At 42.0% G+C, this 25,822-nt stretch overlaps 1 protein-coding gene across 2 annotated transcripts in view; it reads left to right on the top strand.

The window, feature by feature from the left end:
- LOC143216876 (uncharacterized) overlaps window positions 1-22,950 on the top strand; it is a 252,206-nt gene extending 229,256 nt beyond the window's left edge. Inside the window, exon 3 of one of the 2 annotated variants that reach the window (XM_076440454.1) lies at window positions 22,878-22,950. In XM_076440454.1, the coding sequence (XP_076296569.1) occupies window positions 22,878-22,895 (18 nt within the window). In that variant the 3' untranslated portion in view covers window positions 22,896-22,950. The remainder of the gene's footprint in view (window positions 1-22,877) is intronic. The other variant, XM_076440440.1, reaches the window with a different exon arrangement.
- Window positions 22,951-25,822: the final 2,872 nt, after the last annotated feature.

Below are 25,822 nucleotides of genomic sequence, written 5' to 3'. Positions count from 1 at the left end.
TAAATGTTATCTCGGATAATTATTTTTAATGCGTTCTGTGGAACCTATTATCTCGTTTAATGAATTGCAGAATACTTTCTCCAGATCCTCTCCTCACAGAATAGTTTTCTTTTCTCCTGAGCTTCCTTTATTTGCCAATTGACAAATTGTTCCCGCTGTGCGTTTTCCTCCATTAATTTTCAAAAAATAATACAAAATAATCACGTCCATTTTTGCCGAGTAAATCTCACCGCGAGATCCGTAATCCACTTTAATAGGTAACTCGAACAAGCTCGGAAATAAAAGCTGACGGTAACGACGATGATTTCAATATTAATTTCGATTATTCTCGTAGATTCATAATGTTACCTTGACGAATGAGTTTCTTATTTCAAAATGATTACTGCCTGCGCTTCTGTAAGAGGATCAAATCAATTAAGATTATTTTGATCGTCGAATAAAGCGAAACAAATGGCACCCACAGCCGATCGATTAGCCTCCGTTGCTCTCGAATCGCAGATCGTTCCACTCGATAAAGCGTTATTCTTAGCTAGAATAGTTCCGAATATAATTCGCACCGACCCACTTCGCCGTCGTATCTAATATAATACGGTGTGCAATACCGGCGACAATTGAAACAATTGGATTCCCGTGATTTCCTACGTGCTCGCAATCCTCCATCGTTGCGCTCGACAATTTTCCCCCGCGTTACGGCCTCCGTAAGGCTCCATTCGAGGAGAAAATCGACACTTTTTCCCGCCAATAATAGTCATGCTCCCGCTTGCGAATTATTGCTCGATCGCCTAACTGACCAATCAGCGGACTTTGCACCTCGACCTCGGAACTTGCAGCTTGCAGCTGTGGTTATACACTGCAGTCCATAAAACACCGGACGCTTACTTGATTTCGACAAAACGGCAATTAATATAGAAGGAATTCCGACAAAAATAAATCTGAGAATTCTTACATCTTGCGTCAACCGATTATGATGAAATTTTCAGAGTGTGTATAATTGATACACATTTGTACAATGTGTTTTTTAAATTTTCTAGATTGAAATTCCGTACACTGTGGACCGTTGCGGCTAATCAAAAATCAATACTCGCTTTACTTTGTTCAGAAACCGATTTGTAAAGTAAAACTCTCAATATTGTTACATGATTTGCGACTTATTAGAGCTGTTCAAAGGTGTTACGGTTCGAAACGGGAAAGAATCCAGTCTGGATCTCAATAAACGGAGATATCGAGCGAGTATCGGAATCTATCCGGTCACGATGGGTCCATCGAAACGTTGTATTTCCTCCGAAAGTTCTCCGTCTCGTTCCCGCTCCCTCGCCGCTGGGAATAATGTCACGTGATTGCGCGATCAGACGTCCAGCTCGTGAATAATCAAAAGGGCGAAATGAATTTCTTAGGAACCGGAGTCGAGAGTTAAGGCCGATAACTTTCGGACCCGGGACCACAGTGGCGGTCACCTTTCACCCTCGGAAAGTGAATTCTCTCACGTGACCCGGCGACGCTCGCATATCCTCCCACGAGAAAATATTCCAGGTGAAATCTGCGTGCAGGAAAACACTTCTTATCTCTCGAGTTCAACCCTAGCTCTACCAGATTCGACGATAAATCCGAAAGTTCGAATCGTGTCAATTAAAAATCATGACGCTTAGACATTAACCCTTAGCACTCGAGTGGCGACAATAAAATACTGCTTGCATTATTAAATATGTTGGTATCTGATCAATTGCTAAATCTTTCAGTATTGTACGAAGTATTACAACAACTTCATATCTATAAAATGAAAAAAAAGATATAGAATGTAATTATTATATTCTAGGCCGGAAGAAATGTTTAATTTTCAAGTTAAAATAGCTCCAACCAGGTACAAAGGGTTAAGATAACAGTAAAAAAAATCATACACGAAAGTCTCGAGTGTTGCAGCGGAGGAGAAGCGTGTCCGATCATTCCGGAGATCGAGAACAACGAAATGATTTCGTGCTCAAAGAGCAACGAAAGTACGGGTCCGCATTGTGGGAATTTCTGTGGACCGGATCAGAGAACAGACAGTCATCAGGTTGCTCGTCACAAAGTAGGGGGTCCAGGGAAAAGTAAAGAGCGGCGGCCGTGTTTCATACGTCTGACGGTAGACAAATATTTTCTACCACGTGGAAGAAGCAATTCCGCGTGGGTCCGCGCTGCTCAGCCGTGAAGCCCCGCGGGGTGGTGTGTCGGAATCGCTTTCCGCGTCTGCTCGCGGGGAATCCATTTCGACAGTAATAAACCCCCGGATTGCGGGCCACGGCGAAACGTCTGTCGCTGCTAACGATCATTCCGCGTACATTATGCCCTGTTTCATTCTTTATTCCCGGCCGTACACCGCGCCAGTCCGTTCCCGGTGAGACGCGTCGCGACGCCGCCGCCGCCGCCGCTACCTTTACGACCCATCCCCGTTTTTATCCTTTACATTCGCCGGCGTCTGCAATTTCGCCGAGTGATTTACCACGGGGCCCACTTCACCGTTATACGCTACCAGCCATTTGCCCCGAAAACCTCGCCGCTGCCAGTCGCCGACGGAATGATAGTTTCTTCGCGTTTCCGTGTGATGTGGGAGGAAGATGTACATTTTAGTAAATCATGCTGTTTTTCTTGTTGAACGTGTTGAACATCTTGTTGAGCTTGTTCACGTGTTATGTCTGATTATTATTGTGCCAGAGTGTAAGCTATAGTTATGCCATATTAACCCTTCGCACTCGAATGGCGAGTCTGAGGCGCCACTAAATATTGCCATACCGTTATTCAAAACAGTTTTAACATTATTTAATTTGTCTGTATTCTATAAATTGTAAAAAGCTCAACAGGTTTTCAAATTGATGTGCACAATGTAAAAAAGATTACATAGAACAAAAATTATCTGGGTTGAAACAAATATCTTTGATCTTCGAGTGGAAAGGGTTAAAGTGCGTGTGTGTAAAACTGGCTGCACCTTTATTCAATCACCATATAAACTGAGAACAATTATATTCCCAAGAAATCAATTGTATTGTACAGGGTGTAAAGCAATTACATGTCGCGAGCATCATAGAGAGATTCAGAGATCATAGAAAGGTGCGGCAAAATTAACTTTGACCGTGAGATTCAAGGCATCGTATTCGAATTCATCGCAAGGATGAAAAATGCGACAGGAACCATGAGTTAATTTGAATCGTTCTCTTAAAAAATTATGATTTCCTCAGTTTCCTCAGTCAGATGGAGTTTACATGTATAAAGAACTTTGTGAACATTAATTTAAACATTTACAACCTTGTGAACATTAATATAGAATGGCCATTCTGTACACTGTGCGGACGCTTGTACGTCCGTCCGAATTTCTACGCGTTACAATCCGGCCCGAATCAGGTTCGTTTCGCCGGTAAAATTATGTTTGACCATCTCGGACACGTTCGAATACCGGGGCTGCAGAGTTGGTTTTGCCGGGGCAATATCCCGCCGCGGGAACAACTTGAACTTGCCTCCCCACCCCCGGCGAACTAACGTAGTACAATTTTCTGCGGGAATGTCGAGCTTTCGCTGCGCCCGTGCCGCGTCGAGGAGGAAATATTCTCTCGGAGATATCCGACGTAGCTCGGGACGGCATGCTAACCGAGTTCCCGAGCTGCCGCACGACTACAACCGCCTTCCACGGGCCCTTTGATTATTCGAGAAGAAAATCCGCCCCTGGTAGTCTGTCTGCGGATACTTTACAACACGCATTGTTCATTGTTCCGCGGACGGCTGTTTACCTTATTGTTGGAGGGGGCCGCGTGCGCAACCCTGATGTTTAACTTTCCCCTGGGTAAGAGAGCACGATGAAGTTTTCCACAGAGACGGACGATTCCCTCTGTTGCGGGCCAACAATGTCCGAAACCGTCGAAACAAATCCTTACCGCCGTGCAATGGTTCCCGGCATTCGTCCTGATAGACAGGGTTGCTTTGCGACAGGAACTCCCGGCTACCACGTACAGGAACGATATACTACGGAGACAGAAATATGGACAAAAACACTTTATTTCGTCAATCTGTAAAATCGAAGATAATTTTGAGATCGCGCGAAATGACTTGGGTATTCTTTTTAACGCTAATAACAAGATTAAATTTCTTTCAGCTTTGTGCGGTTCATATTATAATATCTGCGCTGTTAAATATGTTAGTGTAATTCGAAATTGTTGAACAATTTTAAAAACTGAAGATGCCAATATGTATAATTTCTTCTCTATTAAGATCATTAAGGGGAGAAGTGACATTTAATTTAGTTTCTATTTCTTGCAATCGGTGCAGACAATTTTTATTTCGCATAAAGATCCGCAGTCTAGTAATCATTTAGCACGAAAAGGCAGCTTTATAATTTTAATAATTGTGAAATTAAAAATCTGGAGCCGGTCATTTGACCGGTGATGGTAGATTTAGTGTTAATGCTCTGTTTTTTTATTTTTTCTTTATTCATTTCACGTCGCTTTCTTAACTGCCAGGGCTATTTCGCGACGGGACCTACAGTTTTTATAAGGTGGGTTCCAAACCACCTTGGACACCATTAATGCTCTGTGCTCTGTATGTAGCGATGACAGATGCCTGGCATTATACACATACCCGCTCGCGGTGGAAAAACGAGGGACCTTTGTCTTCGCGGCGCTGGTTCGATAACCTGAGTTGGTTTTTTTTTGTACCGCGGCTTACTCCGTAACGAGGGAAGGATGCTGTCTCTTACACCTCGTTGTTTAGCTGCTACAGATAAATACTTCCCCCAATTTGAGACTTCACCGTTGCCGTACAGTTCAGAGAATTTCCCGTACGCTTTCCTCCGCTCCAATTATAATTGGAATCATATCATATTTCACGGACTTTCCGTATATTGTTACAACAACGCGGATACCTCTAATATCCGCCACGAAAGGATAACGGATCCGCCGCATTGCCCGACGAACGAACACATCCACCGCCTGTCTGCAACCAGGATTACGAATGTACACCCGGCCCACGTTGCATTGATATTATAATACGCGGATGTTCAGACGTCTCCGAACGTCTTTCGCCGACGTCTTACACGGGGGCGGCTCTCGCCGACTGATGGGACCATTGTCTTCGACGAAACCGGCGAAGTGAGCTTGTCCCGCAGCCAGCGAACCGGTGCATTGTGGTCTGTCACGATTTACCGGGAAAAAAGTCGAAAATCGCGAATCAGTGGTGTCGAAAGTATTTCCTTTTTTCCTCCATGTTCATCTGTAACCGGAATATTGGCTGAACGAAATATTGGTCAACGCGTACACGTTGGGAGTACACTATAGCTTGGTGACGCCATTCGATTCTAACTATATCATTTCCCGCACTGTTTATTCCTCGAATCCCTCGACGGGCGAACAGTGCGGGCAAATGGCCGAAATTCGGCACTCTTCACTAATATATATAATATAGGTAATTACTAGACTGCGGATTTTTCGCATTTATGACAAAAATGGGCACATAAAATTTAAAACAGTGGAGGTATTAAAAAAATTTAAACCAGTGTATTAGTTTCACCTTAATAAGATAATTAAAAGAGGAATGAAATTTTGATATGGCTCCTGTGTCTGGCAATCAATGCAAACATTTTTTATTTTGCATAAAGATCCGCAGTCTAGTAATTACTCAGTAAATGTATGATAACAAGAAATTAACAATTTTTTATAGAAAATAGAAGAATTTGTAGAAGAATATCGTGACATACACGAATACTGAATTTTTCCAGTAAATTCTGTGGCGGACAAGTTTTGGACAAAACTCAAAATTTGGTTACTAACGTGCATATATGCATTGGTAATAATTCACAAAAAAATTAAATTCGACAATAAAATTAATAAATTAAAATTAAAAAGCGATATTTATGCATAAAACTGATTGCTATATGATTAAAGGAACTTATCGTCCATCGTGATAAAAACAAGTAAGAATGCTCCTAGGTCTCGATAAAGACCATTCAGTTTTCGATCACGTCTAGTACATATCGCTAGTTACTCCACTGTTGTTCGTGGTCAAGTATTAATGACTCGATGAGTTTCCGAGTGGCCGTTGAGCGGGTCCCCTTAAATTGGATAACGTTTAATTACGCCTCGTTTAAATTGCCTGCGCGAGGGAGCTGGCGCAAAGGGTATCAAAGAAAATCCGTGACGAGCTGGACACGAAATCGCGCCCTCCGGAACGACCGGCGTCGAAAGTGAGCAGAGGAAATCGAGTGGCCGGAAAAATTTCTCGTCCGGAAAACGCTGACGGGAACCACTCGCCGCTCTGCGGATCGAACCGTTTAAAGCGGACGCTCTGGTGAACTGTGCTCGTTGCTGCACCGAGAGCCGTACCCGTGCGTGTTACCCTTGTTCAGAGTGGCCGAGAGGCTGTTCGAAATGTCTGAATGAGCCCTTGATAAATGGAGCAAGGTAAGAACCGAAAGGAATTCGGCCGGCTAACTGGGCTTCGCGCCGGATTCATCGAACACCGTTGGGAAAAGCTCGCTCGATGAGAACTGTTTTCTTTCCGGGACTCCAGGCTCGAGGAAATATCCGCAGCAGCGGGTTTGCAACCCCTGGCGACGAGATCGAAATCACCTGGTTCTCTTAACTTCTTGCCGTATTTTAATGAATTCACGCTCGTCATGAAAATTTTATACAGAGCCTACGAAATATGAATGTTACGCCTTTCTTTGTAAATCAAATGAAATTTGATTCGTTTGTAACCAATATTTAAGCATTAAAATAAACGTAGCCATACAAAAAATATGAAGTTTCTTTTCTCTTCTACGCCATTCTTAGGGTACAGATGTTTTAATCGCTGTAACTGTAAAGAAACTGATACGGCAGGGGGTTAACCTTCATCCGTTCCTCATCTCACGAACTGAACCTCGGCGTCAATTTGACACAGTGGTAAAAGATCGATGAAATAGCAAGGTAAACAGTGATTTTTTGATATTGTTTTATTCGCATTAAAAAAGTAGAACTCGCGAAGTTCCTCAAATTCAGCCAAATCAGTTGACCAATTCCATGGCGAAAGCGTCTCATTGTTGCTTGGAAGTCACGGCTGACCTGTTCATAAATATTTCTGGACAGAGATCGCGTGGCTTGCCAAGAAACAGTAGTTGATACATGATGTAGCAGCGACTCAGTCACAGATGCACCAAGAACACACGGAAAAACGAACAGACGCGCACCAGTGCATCGAGGAAGACTTTGAAAATATTTTCGCAATAAAATAAAAATTCGATCACAATCTAGTAATCCATATTGTTCGTATACGTCGCTAAATAATGAACAAATTTTAGTGCAGATTTTTAATTACAGCCTGCCCCATGCGCGACGCGCCAATCGAGATTTTCCGAAACGGTTCGCCGTAAGATTAATGAAGGAAGATTGGCAAAACGAAATCCCGCATTCGCATGTAACTCGCACGTTCATTAGAGCGTCGAGTGTTATCTCTCAATATGTTAGAGCCGTGTCGCACAACCGACTCCAGCTGCTGTTACCCCGTTAAGTAATCTGTCAAGTATTCTCGCGATCCCTCGACTGGTTTATCAAGATGACGACTTGTTACGCAGCTCGTCGTTCCGCGCAACGACGATGATGTTTTGATGTTTGTCGGACGGAAGATGAAAGACAGATACGGCGATATTAATTAAGCCTCTGCTCGCTGTTTCTTTGCTCTCAAAGGCGGAATCCGCGAGCCTGCGGTTTTTTTTATTTCTCCCCGGGTGTTTTTCTTTCTCTTTGCAACGCAGACGGACGCTCAAAGAAGCGCGCAGACTGCGTGCGCGCCAGCGAGTGTAAACTGCTGTGAATTAGGTTGACGAACCTAATGGTGCATCGAGCGCAACAGTGACGACAGTGCTCGAGCACTCGGCGACAGTGCTAACGAGGTTTGATTATGCCGTCGCGCTGCCAACTGAACCGCTACCAACCCAATCGAGATACAGTCTACCGACTACACCACGCGTGATTAAATAATTGTTATTTAATTCTGCTTCGTTGTCCGATCGATACACGGAACGAACGGTCGTTGCCGTTGCACGATGCATCGCTGCAGGCGCGCATAGCTTCGAGGCTATATGCGAGATACAGACGATGTTTTGTTATTAAAGCAACCTTTATTGTGAGATAAAACTGGTACTTAAATCTGACGAAGATATCCTATATTTTCGAAATTGAAATTATTATTCTCATGTTCTCGAATTTTTTAAATTTAAGTCATCCCACAATTTCTCGATCTCTTTTCTCCGACATTTATTCAAATAGTATATGTATATATTTAATTTTTCATTCGAATATTATCGTACAGCAGCTACATGTAACCAAAATAGAACAACCAAATCAAGCTGGAAGCTTGTATTCTTTAATTACGACATTTTCTTGAAAACAGAAAGTTGACACATTGACAAACGATTGGATTAAACGAGACGAGTCCCGAAATGAAACACCGGAAACTCTTTGTCACGGCAAAATGCAATAAATGGAAATGGCTGTATCCCGAGGATTAATTTCCGCCAAATTTAAAGCTGACCAAGTTACAAGAAAGAGGTTACTGGTGTGTTTCCGGTTTGTCGGTACGCCGAAACATCAATATTTCGGAATAATTCGATGGGAAGTGTACACACGAGTTTGTATCTCCATGCGAGCTGTGATTCGACCCTCGAACGAATTTTTAATATGTGACGCGATTGGACAGCACAATGGTATAAAGTGAGCCCTGTCAGAGGAAATTCGTGTCGCCGGCCAACCCGACGGAATTTCCACTGGCTGACATGTGGACAGAATCGCTGGGATCTTGTACATGTTGAAAAAACTTTATGGCGTGTATTCTATTTACAGTTTCTCGCGACACGTGAAATGCACCATCGACACGTTTTCGATTTAGAAACGAAGCAGAGAAAATACAGTAGTGGCCCCACAAAACTCAAGTGGCTAAAATAAGTGCTTAGCGAATCAGGTTGACGCTCAGCCGTTTTGTACAAACATTTCTTCGTCGTCTCAGAGTCGTCCTCGAATCTCAGAATCGTTCTAGGAACCCGACTCTAATTTCGTAACGAGGCAATTTGCAATCGCCGTGGTATTAAATCGATGATCGTCGGGGTAGAAGCGAAGACCCAGAGAAATTATATCGACGCGGATCAATGGGGAATGCGATTCAGGTAATTACCGTTCCGCGTAAGACTCTTTTTAATTATTCCTACTCTTAAGTAGATTGCGCCGGGAACAACGCGAACACGTTTCAAAGGATAAACTTGGAACTGAAGTGGAACTGTAGCGAGCGCCATGCATCAAATCGCGTAAATTAGGTCGTCCCACGATCAATTTCTCTGTATTGTTAATATAAATTCCACCGTATATTTTCACCGGCTTTGCTCGACGCTCTCGTCGACTTCTACAGTGTTGCTGGGAAACGATGAGAAGGGGCTAACTTCTCTAACGCCGCAAACTGAGTCGGGATCTCGTTGTGAAGTTTCTCTGGGAACGTCTGACAAGTCGCTGGAAAACTGTTCATTCGCGCAGTCGGTCGCGACATTGGCTCGTTTCGGTTTCGAGCGAACCTGACTCTCTCGAGGTGCTGGATCATCCTCCAAGCTACTCTTTTCAGAGAGAAAGGGACAGATTCCGTCAATTAAGATAACTACCATTGTTCCAGAAATAACAATCTGTCTTTATCTTGCGCTGGCAATTAACCCCTGCCAGTCCCAAGGCTTCTTCAATCGAAGACCTCAGTGCAAACAACTGGGCAAGTTTATTTTTTAATGGAATTGAAGACAGAAACCGGGCAAGCCGATTTTTTAACGAAATTCTACATAATTTTATATGTATATCGGTACAAATCCATTCGTAAAGTGTTTCTCTTTGAATCGTTTGCACTCGGAGCATTTTAACTCGAAAATTAAAGATTTCTTCCGACTAGACAGCGGATCTTTATTTAATAGATTTTAATATTAATTTAATATCAGCTTAATAGATTTTAATATTAATTTAATATCACTTCAAAACAATATTAGATTCTATATTTATACATTGCGAACAAGTAACAATATTCGTAGATTTTTCTAATCTTTCACTGTTTTATAGTTTTTATACCTAGTCAATTTCTTCATGAATGTATAAAAATCCGCAGTCTACTTCCGACATGGAATATTTCCATTCTCCAGGATTTTTTAAATTTCATGGATATTTAATTGCTGTAACACCTCATAAATACCTAAACGTTTAGTAATTGATACGATACCGACAATGAAAACTCGATTTTGAATAATGAACTCGAAAGATCCGAAAAATGGCACTCGTCGATATTTATTTTTCTCCACTGTACATAGTCTAATGATCTTCGACAATCACCGAGCTGGATCGTTGCGCAGCGGATATGTAAACACACGTCCATAAACGCTGTGTGCATGGAGAATACAGAGTGGTTGGCCGCGAGTGTTACCATTCGATATTTACAAATCAATTAACGATATCGAATTCATACGTTTTTCAAAATTCACCGTGTGCTCTCGACAACGTGTACACGACACAAAATATTGAAAATCATTTCGAGCGTACACCACGAACGATCAGTTTAATCTTTGAAATTGATACTTTCGAACTTTGGAAAGTAGTCCGCGGGAAAGTTGGACAATTTACTAATGTAAAGAGCATATCAAAACTTTATAGTCGCTCCATTTGAAAAATTGAAGTGGCTCTTCGTGTTTTATATTCTGAACGGCGATATTTTTTTATTTGAATATTGTAGGAGGACTGTCGGAACGAGAAAATTTTGAAAATTGGAAAGTCTGTGCTGTGAATCTTGTCTAATTAAAATTTCTGTCGACTGCTCAAATTTTTTTACTTGGTGTCATTGTTGAATTCAACCTGTGAAATGTTATTGTTGAATTTAACCTGTGAAACGTTGTTATTGTTGACTTTAACCTGTGAAAAAGTTAATTTGGTCTGCGCAAGGGTCAGTATGTAGTGAAAAACCTGTAGTACACACAATTCGACGAAGATTGAATAACAAGCCACTCTACAAAAGAACTGCCTGCACTTTCGCCGATCTATCGCGCCGTTTTCAACAGCGTCATGGTGTCGTTAGTTTCCGAGTGTATCGGGAACGATGGTTTCGATCGTCGCCGTTACGCCAACAGAAAATTTCGCTGTTAGACGCGAATAACAGCGGCGCGTATTCGCGACATCATTTCCAGAGAGATCCAGCATCGACTTTCCCGTTGCTGAAGCGTTAACGAAGCCGCGCTAGCACGCATTCCATTGCCGGGCGCGACGGTAAAAAAGGGGAAAAAATAGAAGAAAGGAAAAGACATAGGCCGTAAGCGGGCAGTAATGAACGCGTGGCTGGCACGTGATACAAAAAAGGAAGAGAGAGAGACAAGCTAGAGCGATAGAGAGAGAGAGAAAGCAAAAGAGTGTCGAGTCGAGGGACGAGAGGAAAGGAGCCGACAGGGGAGGAAGAAAGAAATATCAGAACCCTGTCGCGCGGAACCGGCGAGAACTTGTCGTTTCTGATCCCTTCCGCTTTATGCGGCGAAACCGGGTCAAGAAAATGCAGCGGAAAAATTCGTATCTGCCTACGTAGACGCGGGAGATTTTCCTGGGGTAGTGAGTAGAAACTGGGCCGGCCCGCCTCGTTATCGAATACTCACGTTCTATTTTCTCGTTCCTCTGTCGGTGGCGCTGTTGAGGCGGGATGGAGGGTTGGAAAAGCGTAGGGGTGCGCGGGAAACGGGAGAAAATAGAGAAAGAAAGAGGGAAGGATGGTAAAGGATGCCGCGGCAGGAGAAGATCTTCGGCCAGAAAAATATTCTCGGCTCTCCTTTGAGTTCGCCGCGAGAAATTCAAGGAACGCCGGAGAACGAGAGGACGACGAAACGCGAGACTACGAGGAAGAAAGACAGAGATATAGAGGGTGGGTGGAAAACGGCTCGATGAGATGGGGGTGGAGAGGGAAGAAGGGGGTGGCTCTAACAAGACGTTGCGATTCGAGATAAGACAGGCGGTTTGCTTATGCCGTGGCCTCTCTCGTCGAGGCGCTCGCCTAACCCAACAGCTTCATCACGCGCTTGATAAACGAGGCGGCCGGGCTCTGGCTTGGGAGAAATCTAACCGCTCTTCTATCCAAGGTATCCGGCTATCGGGCGGAGAACTGCGGGGCGGTGGTCAGCAAAGCCGTGAGGGAGGCGCGAGCAACGGCGAAGATCAGTAACATGCGATCCAGGCGGCGGCGTTGATGCCGGGGGCTTCGAGGTTGTTCTTCGTTCTCGGCGCAACGGCGTGCACCGATCCGCTCCGGTCCGCTCGATTCAGCTTCCCTTCGGTCGACCGTATGCACACACGATTGCATGCGGTTGCATGTCGGGATGCGCACTCGAACGAGTGAATGATGGATTGAACCGGGCCACCATTCTCCTAACCAGCAGCAGTAAGAGCTACAGCGACTGTACAAAGTATTCGTATACCTTTCAGAAACGAATAACTTTCTGAAAATTGGACACAACAGCTCGAGTCTTTTTGCAGACGTTAGACGTAGTTTACTACGTAAACCAATGTAATGAAAATTTAGAAGGTGTAAGTAAGTTATATACATGCACGAAGTTTCATCGAAATCGATCAAGATTCTTCTGAAATATAATTGATTGAACAAATAGCAAAAATTGATTTAAATGAATCGCAAACCCTAGATTCAAAGATTTTTACATCGTACAATGCCCATAGCTTTTTTATGCGTCAACCGATTCCGATGAAACTTTGTATATAACTGACTTAGATTTACAAAATACATGTTTTATATTTTCATTACAGGTACAGGTGTACAGGTAAAAGATTTAAGAATCGTCACCTTTCACCCACAAAACAACTATTTACACACTATCTAGGAAACTAATCCTAACATATAAACAATTTAATGGTTTCAAATGTGAAAAACAAAAAATGCAACTTATTATGTGGAAACTAATCCTAACGTCTGGAAAGAAAACTCAAGCAGTTGGGTCGAGTTTTGAGAAAGCGATTCGTCTTTAAAATGTGTACGAATACTTTGTGCGCCCACTGTATCTCCGCAATGGCCATTCTATCGTTATCGGCCGGGAGATAACGTTACAGCTTGAACCGCTGACTTCCACGGCCTACGTCAGCCGAGATAGAGCATGGCTCTTTTTCTTTCTCCGAGGTGCTCTTCTCCGAACCCAATCCCCCTCTTCCAGATTCTACAGAGACGCGCACACCTCTCCCCACGTGCAGGTAGTTCCTTTCTTCGTCACCTTCGTGATACCGAAGTCGACTCCAGCCACGCGAGCCGTCGAACCGTATTGTTATGGGGCCGTCGGGAATGCTCTTCTTTCGTCTCGAGTGAAAATCCATATCTACGGAGCTGGAACTCCGTCGGCGGGGCTTATCGGCGCATCGCTCGCGTGGTTCGCGTGGGCTCGGGGAAAGACGGGCGTCCATTTCACGTCTTATCGCAGCCTAGAAGGCGAAGGATCCACTTCGGCCCTCGACCCCCCAACCCTCCCAACCAACTCTCCAGGCCTAGCTATTTTCGCGACCCCTCGGAAATACCCCCGATCGAATCGACACCCTTCTCCCGAGGATGCATCCGACGCTCCCTTCCACTTCCGTGATTTTAATTCGCCGTGTTATCGCGAGAACTCGGCCCAAGGGCTCCCGCGATCCTTGGTTCCGCTGGAATTAACCATCGGCCCAGAGGCGGAGTGTCTTTAGCACCCCATAAATCTTCCCAGCCCTTTTGCTAACGGAACGACGACGCGACGGGGCTAATGACGCGCTGAGGGAATGGCCGATGCGTGGGGGTTCGTTGTCGAATTGGAATCTCGAGAAACGACGAGGTCAGACAGGCTGGAATAGCCGTATCTATCGCGAATAAAACTTTAGTGGCGGCGCTGGGGTTTCTGAAAGGGATGTGGAAATTGTTTCCTTCGAATCGCGTCGAGAATCGACAACAGCAGGCACACCTGGAAAACGAGCCGTCGCCTAAACAAATAAGGTGCGAAGACAGTTCAGTTGCTCTCCGAGTGTTCGAAGGCACGCGTCGAGTTTCGTCGAGCTTTGTCGCGAGTGAAGTGATTCCGGAAAAGCCATTTTTGAATAGAATCTTTAGTTATCGAAGAACGAAATGTGAGTAACCCGCTCGATTAAATACTTCTTTATTTTCTATTAATTTGCTATAGATTCTTGTAAAAATGATTACATAGATTAAAAATCTTCTAGGCTGAAAGATACGTCTTCATTTCGAGATTGAGGCAAGTATGAAACGGTGACTTGAAATAGAACCATTTCCAAAGGTGCTTTTTATTTTTCAGCATATTTATCGGGGCACTTTGATATTTAATACCCGATTTATCCGTCCGAAATTTATTGTAATGTTTCGGCCGGCGAATAAACTGCTGTCGAGTCACGCAGCGCACGCATTAGTACCGATAGGAAACACGGGTTGTCCGTGTCGCGGAATAAATCCGCGGGAATCACGCGGCCGGCATTTAAGCGTCCAACAAAAATCCGTTACCGATCTCGCTACGACTCATTGCGAATTTAACCGGTTAATTAAACAACCGACGACCGTCACGGCCTCTTTTTATAAATACAATCCGGCCGTATTTATTTCGTTAGGAATCAGGTGACCGTGTGTCCGCAATGATTTTACGGATCAGTCGTCCCCGCGGCCACAGGGGCGCTCTCGATTCGGCATTCTGTTTCATTCGGAAAAAGGCCAAACGTTTATTCATTTATGTTTCACGCTTAACCAATTCAATTCAATATTTAGAAATCGAACACGTCGATTAGAAACGTGTTTGTCGTTGCACAAAAATACGAGTGCTGTTGCAGCGCTGCTGTGAAGTAGAAAAGGCCGACATTAGTCGGACAGCTGCAGCATATGTGTTCGAATAAAGTTCATTCAACAATTTTCATCAATCAGGGATGAAAATGTACTTTTCACAAAATTGTCAGTCATTCTCATATTTTTAGAATCTCAGGATTTGAAAGAAACATTTCTCAGAGGATTGTTGTTCAAATGGTTGTACATTATTCAGATAAGAATAAGAAACTTGCCTTTACTAGAAAAATTGAGCCCTCAGCATTACGTACGTTAACGCGAAGGAGGAGCTCATTACTGCGGCACAAAACCACTATGAACGTCCCTAATACTGCGGTGTGAACTGCAACAATTTTTTTCTGTATTCGGAGCACATTCTTCCATAAAATACTTCCACATATCATTTCATGATAATCTAGGAATGATATTAAAATAAAGTACGTTCGTAATTGGTACAGTTACCCAATTTTGATAATGTTTTGAAGAATTAAGAAGAAAATCGTAGAGCAAGAGGTGAAATAATAATAAGAATTCAAAGGGCGCGATAAAGGCGAGCGTGTGTGTAAAACGCGGGGTGTACACAGTCGAGGGGCTACGAAACCGAGGTTAAGTGTGACAACGAGTACTCTTTCCCAAGGCGAACAATACTTTCATCCGAGCCTTGAAACAACAGAGTTCACAAGAGCGCCGACTGACTGAAGCTATTTCCTTGGCTCGTAAAAACGAATAATGGGCCGCGAACCCGTCGCGTTGACCGTTTTAATGAAACCGTTATGGCGTCTCGCTTGCGGGCGTCGCGCACGGTTCACCCGCGATAAAATAGTTGGTCGCGACGTTGGTCACTGCTGGCCCGAAGTAGCGGTCGAAATTCGTCGCTTCCAATAATCGTCTCATTAATTTGTCTCCTCTAACTAATTCGCTGGTGCGTCACGGTGCCATGCCGCGTTTCCACGTCGCGTCGCTTCACGCATGATCGCTCCGGAAACCTCGTCCATCCTGGAAATTTCGATCGATCGAGATCTGATTCGTTCCATCAAAAAATTGTTTAAATATATTTTTTGTCCACGCGACGAATAATATTACCCGCAGCGTTGCTGAACAAATACAAATATGCTCGGATCTTGACGATTTGTAAATAATCGTGATTGGAAACAAGTCGGTTGTTTCGGGAATTATGCAATTGATTAAATATCATTCTGTGCTTTATTAATAAATGAAGAGAGACGACATACATAACCGAACGTATTTATTACACAACATCGATATCTTCGTGAAGGAACAAGGTGTAAATAATGCACGCAAATTGCTCTAGCAATTGTTTTATTTAAAGTTTCATTCAGCTTATTAAGTAATGCAACCCGAAATAAAATATTGACTTCAATTATCCTACGGTGCAGTGCCCCCTTAATTTAAACAAAACCCGCGAACTGTGCTTAACTGATCATCGAGGGTGAACGAACGTGGACCGATTTAGAATGCGAATATTCGTGCTTAAAATTAGGTAGAGAGATAGTGAAGAATTCATACATCCGCGTTGCTTCCTTCCGCGGGACGTCGCTGCTTTAATCGAATCAACAGATAGAATTCGAAATTTCAGTCGGGCTTTAATATGTACATGCCTCGCCATTCAACGTCCTGTTGAGACTAATATATGTGTATTTAGCTTGCTCGAGCGGATTCGAAAGTTTAGGTATATTTGAACTCCAAACATACTGTCAAGTATTCACGCGCCAGGAGATTACTTATTTCCCGATATGTATTTTCGGAACAGTCCAATGGAACCCCATTTATTTCGTTCGTGTTCTATAATTTATCGGTAATTCATTCATAATTAGACCAATGTTATTTCCTCCCTTAATGATTCTGATTGACATCTTCAATTTTAAAGTTTTTCAGCTATTTCGAATTTCATCTACTCAATTTTCCTGTAAATGCATAAAGATTCGCAGTTTTTTTATAACGAATATTAGGCCATCAAGATTGACACTGTTCTACAAAAATTTCACTTATGATGACACGATTCCAACTAGATTTTCCGATTCCAATTTGATTTCAGGAAAGTAGTATTTTCATAAGAAGCACAGTATTAAAATTATAATTGGCTGTCTTAAACTTTTGCTGGTTGCTGTATCTCATTCGTCCAGCTGGCACTGGTCCTTCGATCGAACTTTTTCCATGAAAGCGCCGGATATCCGATATTTTCGGCATTCGCCCCTTGACATTTTTATTCCGCCGCGCCATATTGCTTATTCATCAGTATCCGATACGTATCCTTCTAATTGCCCGTCACATTCATTTTTTCGTTTAATTGGGTTTCGCGGAAGGGCCGAGAAGATCAGTAACGAACCGAGCTGAATCTGGCTCATTAAATTGTTAACGGTTGAACACACGAGTTTGTAATTTCGCGGGGCAAACATGATACCGACTGAATAATATCCTCCATTCCGTCGAATTTTCTGTATAATTCGATTACGAAAATGGTACCACGAAATTAACGGCAAGGCTCCGCTCCGAAGAAGATGGCTTACGATTAATTGCAATTAGCCGTTGTTTCCCTCCCCATCCAATCGATCGTTCCCATTGTAAACGGTTAGCCCGTCTCTCTAAGTGTGTTTCATTGTTCCTGCAATAGCCACGATGTTTGCATGTCGATGATTCGATTGATAAACAGCATGGCCTGTTAGCTAACGCTGAACGATGTCGATTTTATACGGAATAACAATATTATTTGCCGAATAATAAATTTATCGGCGACACAATACTCGCGATGCATGGACCGGAGAATTGTATCGGCGATTTTTCACCGATTTTTCACGCATAATCGAAGCTTCCGGTCGTCGATTTGAAACGGGAACGAAACGTGATGCTCAAAGTGTCGTATAAAGCGCGGAAAATCTGTGTGCAGTTGAACACTTTGTGTGTTTATGAATTTAACATAATTTCATTTTGCTTCCGATGTACCGAAGTGGTTTGCACAAAGGAAATAAGATCTTCATTTAATTTCCATCTGTGTAAGGTCGTCAAGGAAACCATAAATATGGATGAAGTTCGGCACAGTCTAAATGCCATAATTACGGTCAGGTTTTTATGCACTTATGGTGGAAATTAGTAGGTCAGAGGAAGAATATTAATCGCACAGAAATTGAAGAAAATCGATGTATTCGTTTGAAATAAATTCTTACTTGGCGACGTCCGTCTCTCGCAAACGAGTCAGAACATTTTTATGTTGCATCCACAGTCTAATTATCATTAACCTCTTGCTTTACGATTTCTTTCTCAATTACGCCAGTCAGACCCGCGTTACCTCTCATAAATTGCTAAAAGGGAACGGTATTCTATAGTCTATTGTATATGAAGTATGAAGATTAAACGTTAATAATGGAAAAATAATATTCTCTGAAATTGTTCTTTGAAAGAAACTAATTTATTTATCACGAAAACTAAACGATCGCAAAATTAAATATTAAAATATTATAACATAGCAATTGAATGTATACTATAATTATATTTCTATTGATTTAAAAATAAATTTCCGCGCTAATATGCTGAGTGCTGTGAAGTGGCAATTTTCATCTCATTAAATAAATTTTGGAGCGTTAAGCGACGATTATGCATTTAAAGCGATCAAATCGAGATTACCAGAAAGGAAAAAGCCCTTTGCCCTTTGAAAAATCACTTCGGTGAGCACACACATTAATCATCTGTTAATATTAATTCTAAATGTTTGATTTTGAATGTTATTCTCGACTCCGACCTCCTCCTATGTCATTCTCACAGGCCGTCTGTATCCTGTCGCGAAGAAACCCGCGGAATACGTATATTTTACTGTCCCCGATAAAATTTCGCAGAAGGAACTCGTTTCATAACGTTTCATGCTCCCGCGCCGCGCCGTTTCGCACAATTGCGCGGTGGATTCGAGACTCTATGGTTTTCGGCGAAGGAACGGATATTCAAACATTTAAATTGAAGCGAATGGATGGGACTCTTTTCGCATTGAAATCAAGTTATATATTTCCGGCGGAGTCTGTCGCTCGCTGAACAACATTACATTCGGCGAGATAGGGCCGCGTGTATTTTGTTTCTATTCTTCCGCTTAGAAATTCGTCGCTTCAGATTTTCAACGTTTCCAACGTCGCGCCAGATTCGGTCGAGTCATCTATTCAGCCAGAATGCTCGACGCCGCTAAAGATTTCACACATTCATGCCAAACATGAAACGGTGGGTCGTATGTAACAAGAGGGAGAAACAAATTTTTATTTGGTTTCACCACCTTCTATTATGTCGTTCGGAAAGAAATTTCGGTTTGTCAAGAGGAAAAAGCCAATTTTTTACCATTTAGATCTTCTTTTACGATTTTTCAGGCGACTTCAAGAAACCATTCTTGTAGAATTTCTGTTTTAAAGTAGCAAAATAATGGGGTGGACGACTTTTTACGACATTGTTTACAATGAAATTTGCACTGTACAAAACATGTTGGAAAATCCGATGGGGTACATCCTCTCCTTAAACAGCACACACAATTTTTTAAACAGATTTGAAGAAAGTGCTGCCATATAAAATTCCATTTTCATGGGTAATAGCACATTAAGAGAGATCCAAAATAAATAAAAATCGTGCTAAATCCCGTCGAATTTAATGCTCCAGCATTTCTTGAAAATTTTCAAAGTCATAAATGCATAAACATCCGCATTCCTTTTACACGAAGAACGAAATTACTTTCGGAACGACGTTCTAAAATATTCTAAATGGACGCAGTAGGTGCTTCGGGGAAAGAAAAATAGAAGTCGTATTTGCATGAACCGTGATACTGGTGTACCGTCGGCAGATTAGATAGATTAATTAGCGGTGCGTGTGTCGGTGGTCTGGGTACGGGGCAAAGAGACGTTCTTCTGTCCGTGGTGTAGCATCATAGGCCAGGCGCGAAACACAGGATCGATGTAGTTGTCGGTCTAATCTAGACTCTCCTTTGACGGCGGCCACCGATAGTGTTTCGTGTGTCGGCGAGCAGGCTGCGACGTAAAACGATAGTACGGATCGTCATTATTGGAAGGGGAGAGAGAGAGAGTAAGCAATTTACGGCTTAAGTGTCAATCGTAGGGCGGATACCAGCGGCGCGGCTAATTCGCTTTGATTCTTAGCCTCTTGCTCGCGCGTACTCGGCGACCTACCCTCTCCGCCCATCCCCATGCCGTAGGCCTTTCGTGCCGTGAACTTCGTGGCCGGGGAAAGAGCAATTGCTGCCCTCCATGCGGACCGTGCTACGAGACAGTATGATTAATCGGGAATTACTATTGCGGTGGAGATCGCGGGCTGCTCGATACCCGACGACCACGGCCCCGACTGAATGCGCCCCCGTAAATTCAGATACTATCTGATAAAGTTTCTGTCAAACTGCACGTTATTGCGGCGAAACTTTCCCGCTCGCCTCCCTATACTCTTCCTCACGATACATTATAGCCTACCCTACCATATTAAACAGAACACGCTGCTTCTTAACTCCAGCCGACTCAACTTTCGCGGAAATGACGATCGAAACGTTCGCATCCTGCGATATCTATTTGATCGTTCCGAAAGTCATTTAGGCACGTGAAATTTAAAGCAGTGGACGAATTAGAAAGGTAGAAGAACATCGGTGTATTCATTTCAGCTTAACAAGACGGTTAAAAGAAGAAAGAAATTTTTATTTGGCTCCAGTTAGTTGTTACTTCACTTTATAATCTCTTCGAACGAGGCTATTCACATAATTATAGTTCGTTTAGCAGGAATTACATAAAAATTGATTTCATCCCTTAACGACTTTGTTACATTAAAAGCAACATTACAACATTTTGGAATTTTTTTACTGTTCTATATTTCGCCCAACTAATTTCTTCATATAAAGATTCGCTGTCTAATGATTAGACTGTGGATGTTTATGCAATTTTCAATATTTTCAGACAAATTTTAGGAAAATGGTACCAAGTAAAATTCCATTTTCATTGGCAATAGTGTTTGTAAATCCACAATAAATCAAATCGTACTAAATTCTGTTGAATTTAATACTACAGCATTTTTTGAAGATGTTTATAAGCCATAAATGCATACAAAAATAAACGAATGGGATTTTTAAGTTGTCGGAAAATGTCACAAAACTGATTTTAAATGGTAAAAAATTGGCTTTCACTTTCGATCGATCTACTAGTGTCAACATTGTAAATAATTGAGAATCTGCTACAACAATTATGGCACATTTTAGACACTTCATGGAAAACTACTGTCTCAATACGTACATTTACGGGGGAATTCGTAATATCACCGTTACAACGTTACAATCGACTGCAGAATGTGAAGAAATACAGACGAAGCAAGGGAATACGAAGTCACCGAAGAAAGGAAAAAATAAGAATCACAAAGACGGAAGTAAAGAATCCATTGATGCAAAAGATACGGAATATTATTGCATTGTATGTCTCGTGCAACGTATGGAATGTATCGATTGGACATATCGAGAATGCACTAAGTGACTCGATTTATACGTTTGCTACAATCGTGAATCTGAGTGAATCCGAGCAATTTATAATTTTCATGACTTCTGTTCATTTTTATTTTCTAAACATTATTTCATTTTCTAAACGAGAGAAGGGGTAAGAGCTTTCGCATTCTATTTGTTTGACCATACGACGCCCTAACTGTGGTCTTCTGACAATTGACCAACCCTATTTCACTGGTCTGACCGTAGATCATCCGTGTATTACTTGCCCGAGCATAACTCATCTTCATTCTACTAGCTCGATCATTTGTCACACTTATTCCACTTGTCTGACTATAAATCGTGGCTATTCTACTTGTCTGACCATTGCTCGCGCGTTCCACTTGTCCGATCATTCTAGTATTATAATTATATTTCTTCTATCGATCATATTTGCTGATAATAAATTTTTAAATGTTTTCGGCGCAACGGTTCGATCGTTTATTACGAATTGTAAAGCAACTTCGCTAATTGTCACCCAAAATCAACGTTTCGATCCTAGTTCGGATCTTTCTCAAGATTTATTTGAATCGCGTCTGTAAATTAAATATGTCGTAGTAATTTTGGAAAAACAGAAATATTGAATGATTGTATGTAAGAAATATTGTTCATAAAGACACACTCACTTGCTTTGGGGAATATAAATTTGCGTGCGTCGTACATGCAATTAGCAGAGTTGCTTCATAATTCGTAATAAACGATCGAACCGTTGCGCCGAAAACATTTAAAAATTTATTACTAGTATTATAATATGTTAAAATTTCTATTAGATTATCCCAAGAGTTCGACAATGAATCAGTCAATCATACTTAAATTTATATTTAAGCGGATCTTTATGCAAAATAAAAAATGTTTGCATTGATTTGCAGGACACAGGAGTCGCATAAAAATTGTATTCTTCTTTTAATTATCCTATTAAGCTCAGACTAATAGATCGATGTCCTTAAATAGTTTTTACATGTCCACTGCTTAAAATAGTACGTGCTCATTTTTGTCATAAATGCATAAAATCCGCAGTCTAATGATAAGTTAGGAATAATAATAAATTACGGTCGAAACTTAATATCGCAGGAATCGGTAAAGTTACCCTATTATCAATTTTTAAGATATTTTTCACTCTCAAAACACATGGCTCAGCAACGTGTTGGCCGAATTTGGCTACTCTCGAATGTAAAACGCGAATGCGAATAGCGAAGTGCGTAGAACGGGTAGAAAAGGATAGTAGAAAGCGAGCGCATCGCCGAAAGCGTGCCTAATTGAAGAAAAGTTATGTTGCCCGGAGAGTGAACGGGGTCAAGGTAAATTAGGAGCCACAGTGTTCGTCCAAGTTGAGCCTTGACGCTCCCAAAGGCTTATTCGAAACGAACTGGCCACCTGCTCTTGATTGCCCTCGAATTTTTGGCAGCGAAACGCTCCGTTGCCGCGCGAAACAGATTAAAGTAGAAGTAACATTGCTACAGAACGATCTAAAACAAATATCCACGTGCATGTCCCTCGTATATTCAAGAATTATCCTAATCTCGAATTATTTTTGTTTCAGGTAAGACGCTCGCAGTGATTTCACCGTGAACTTCGTTAATAAAATATTTGAGGAGGGTAATTAACTTCCGCAAGTAAGTAGATTATACAAACCGTTCGTATTGCCGTTTAATTACGATACCTTTGAAATGCCACATCGATTCGAATTCGGATATTCATTTTATTATATTAGGACAACTGTGTTTGTGATTAATCGTTAATAGGCGATGTTTGACGATCTATGAAATACATATTTGCTTTCAATGTTGTTAATGCAGTCTGCGTACGTGCGGTTACATTTTACAGATATCAGCGTATCGTTAATACTTCACGAGTATTGTTGGTGTTTTATTAAATTGCGAATTTCCAAGCTGGTGCTGAATTATAAAATATTTTTGCGGATAACTCGGGGTTGTTGTTCGGAATATCGACCATGACGACGCGTTTCAAGGTGGTCGATTATTACCCAAATTTCTGATGAAGCCTCCGGTGAAAGGATTTTGGTAATGACCATCGTACCAACTAAATGTATGTTGCTATCTAATCAATTGCTAAACATTTTAGTACTGTACTAGGTACTATATCAATTTGATATTCATACAAAGAAAAAAGATAATATAGAATGAAATTATTCTAAGTAGGAAGAATGTTTAATTTTCGAGTTAAAACAGCTCCGAGTGCGAAGGGTTGACCTTTTCTTGCGGAGCCACCCTGTGCACAGTTACACCGTCGTCTACAGTAACGCTGTACAATTTCCCCACAGCTTGTACATCTCTAAATCAGTATCTTTCAATCTCCATTCCAACCCGTCCGCCGTTATCTTCGAGTGGTACACATTTCCGTCGCCATTATTCACATGTCCGTCCTGCCGCTCGACCAGCAGAGCTTCTCTACATGTTGGTACACGAGCGTACACACCGGCGAATAATTGTTCCTAAAACGACGGCGGACTTTTCCCGGAACGATCGACGTTCCCGCGTCTAATTCGGCCCGGGCGTGTTCGTGCACGGGGGCAAAATAGGTTGGATTTGAATAATAGTTCTCTTACATCCGGTTCACACTAGGGACGCGTGCACGGACATGCAAATTTTGAGTAACTGTTTTAGAATACGCGCGGCGGCTCGTAAACCTCGTCCCGCGGCACGGTTTTCACCCCGACATGCCGGGCCCGCCTATATAATATGTTAATGATAGATCATTAGATCCGACCGCACGTAAACGATCTCGTAGTGTACTTACCGTTCCCCTTTTTCCTTTGTTAACCTCCCTTCTCCTCCTACTCCTCCAACCCTTTTTGCTAGGAAACCGGCACTAGACAGCTCGGGATAAAACCAGGGAAATGTGGAATCGAAAATGTGTTTCTAATTTCGGTAAATTCTACTTCGATCGCACTTTATTTTAATATTATTCCTGATTTTTATCATGAAATAATAATATGTGCGAGCATTTTATGGAGGAACGTGTTCCGAATACAAAAAAGAATTGGTGGCCCTGAAAATTTTGTACGTATTACTTTGGACGAAAAAGAGCCATGTACCAATTATTGCGTGCTCATTAATAATGCTGAGTTTCTTTTTGTATCTTCATTGCTTCGAAGTAAGAATTTAAAGCAATTTAAGGAATGTACAATCTTGTGAAAAACAGTCCTTTGCTGATCGAAACAGAAGAAAAACGGTCTTATTTTTACCTTTCATGAAGAATGTTCCTATCTCATTGAATTGTACAAACTCGTTCAGGGCAAAATATTTGTTGTTACGTATTTTAATCTAATTGGGAAAAAAATACCGCAGTGAAACGTACACCCGCAGTATTAGGTATGTTTACCCTATAATTTCAACTGTGCCTTCGGAAAAATTTCGATCGAAGACCATATTGTGTTATCCCGAGCCGGGACGAAATGGCCAGATAAACTGGAGGAATTAGGTCGCGTAAAAAAAGGCAGAGTATAGCTCATAAAAATGTGAATCGGTGGAAGGATCGTCGGTGCGCGAGTAAGCCATAACGAGCAATAAATAATCCGTCGATCGAAGGAAAAGACGGCCGTATAATTTTAGTCGCACACTTTCACGGTCGAACGGCTGCAACATCGAACGAGATACTATCGAGCAAGACGTTCGCATACATCGAAGCGAGAGAGACGGAGGCTCCCGAAGATAACAAGCCGATATTCCGAAAGAATCGTGGCGCAAAGCTACCGAAGTTTCGCGCACGCTCGAGCGGAAAGAGCCGGTACGGCCGTTTCCCTCTTCGCGGGAATTAATTAAAAATGTTTCCATCATTAAAACGCGGCCGTTTTCTTTCGACGGGTGCCCGTCGTTCGGCCTCGTTCCGCCGTAAAAAAAAAAAAAGAAAGAAAGAAATGAACGTGGCTCGCTATAATTTACAATTACAGGGGGTAAACGTCGCGAGATTTCTTCCGTTTCCTATTTTCGCGTTTTTTCATCGTTTTATTATCCGGCGATGAAAACGTTGCGCGCAGTTGTAAAAATTTCACGGGCTCGCACGCCGCACACTGCGAGAAACGGCCGCGATCACAAAATCTTTATGCAGCGTGGCCTCTGCTTTATGAACTCTAACGAATTTTTCAGAAGTGAATCGCTGCCGTTCTACTGCGACGATGGCCACTCGACTAGTTATTGTTGCGTGATATAATCGTAACTAAACTGAACTGGGGTTTAACATTATGTATGGTTCAATATGTGCTCTCGGAACGTCATTTTTTCATTATTTCATTCTTCAATGTAATAAAGAAACAAACTTTACTTTCTTTCTTTGTCTTCCTTGGAAAACAAACTATAATTGAAATATACATATAGATTACTCTAGACTGCGGAAATTAAAACCTTTTAATCTTTTTATTGTTTTGAATTACATCTACTAATTTTTGTCAGAAATGCATAAAATCCTCAGTCTAGATATTATACAATATATACGTATAATAATTATATATAAGAATTCAAATCAATA

This window comes from Lasioglossum baleicum, chromosome 2 (assembly GCF_051020765.1).
Source record: "Lasioglossum baleicum chromosome 2, iyLasBale1, whole genome shotgun sequence".
In the NCBI taxonomy this organism is placed as follows: domain Eukaryota; kingdom Metazoa; phylum Arthropoda; class Insecta; order Hymenoptera; family Halictidae; genus Lasioglossum; species Lasioglossum baleicum.
The sequence above is the reverse complement of the archived record's forward strand: the minus strand, read 5'-3'. Positions and strand labels throughout refer to the sequence as shown.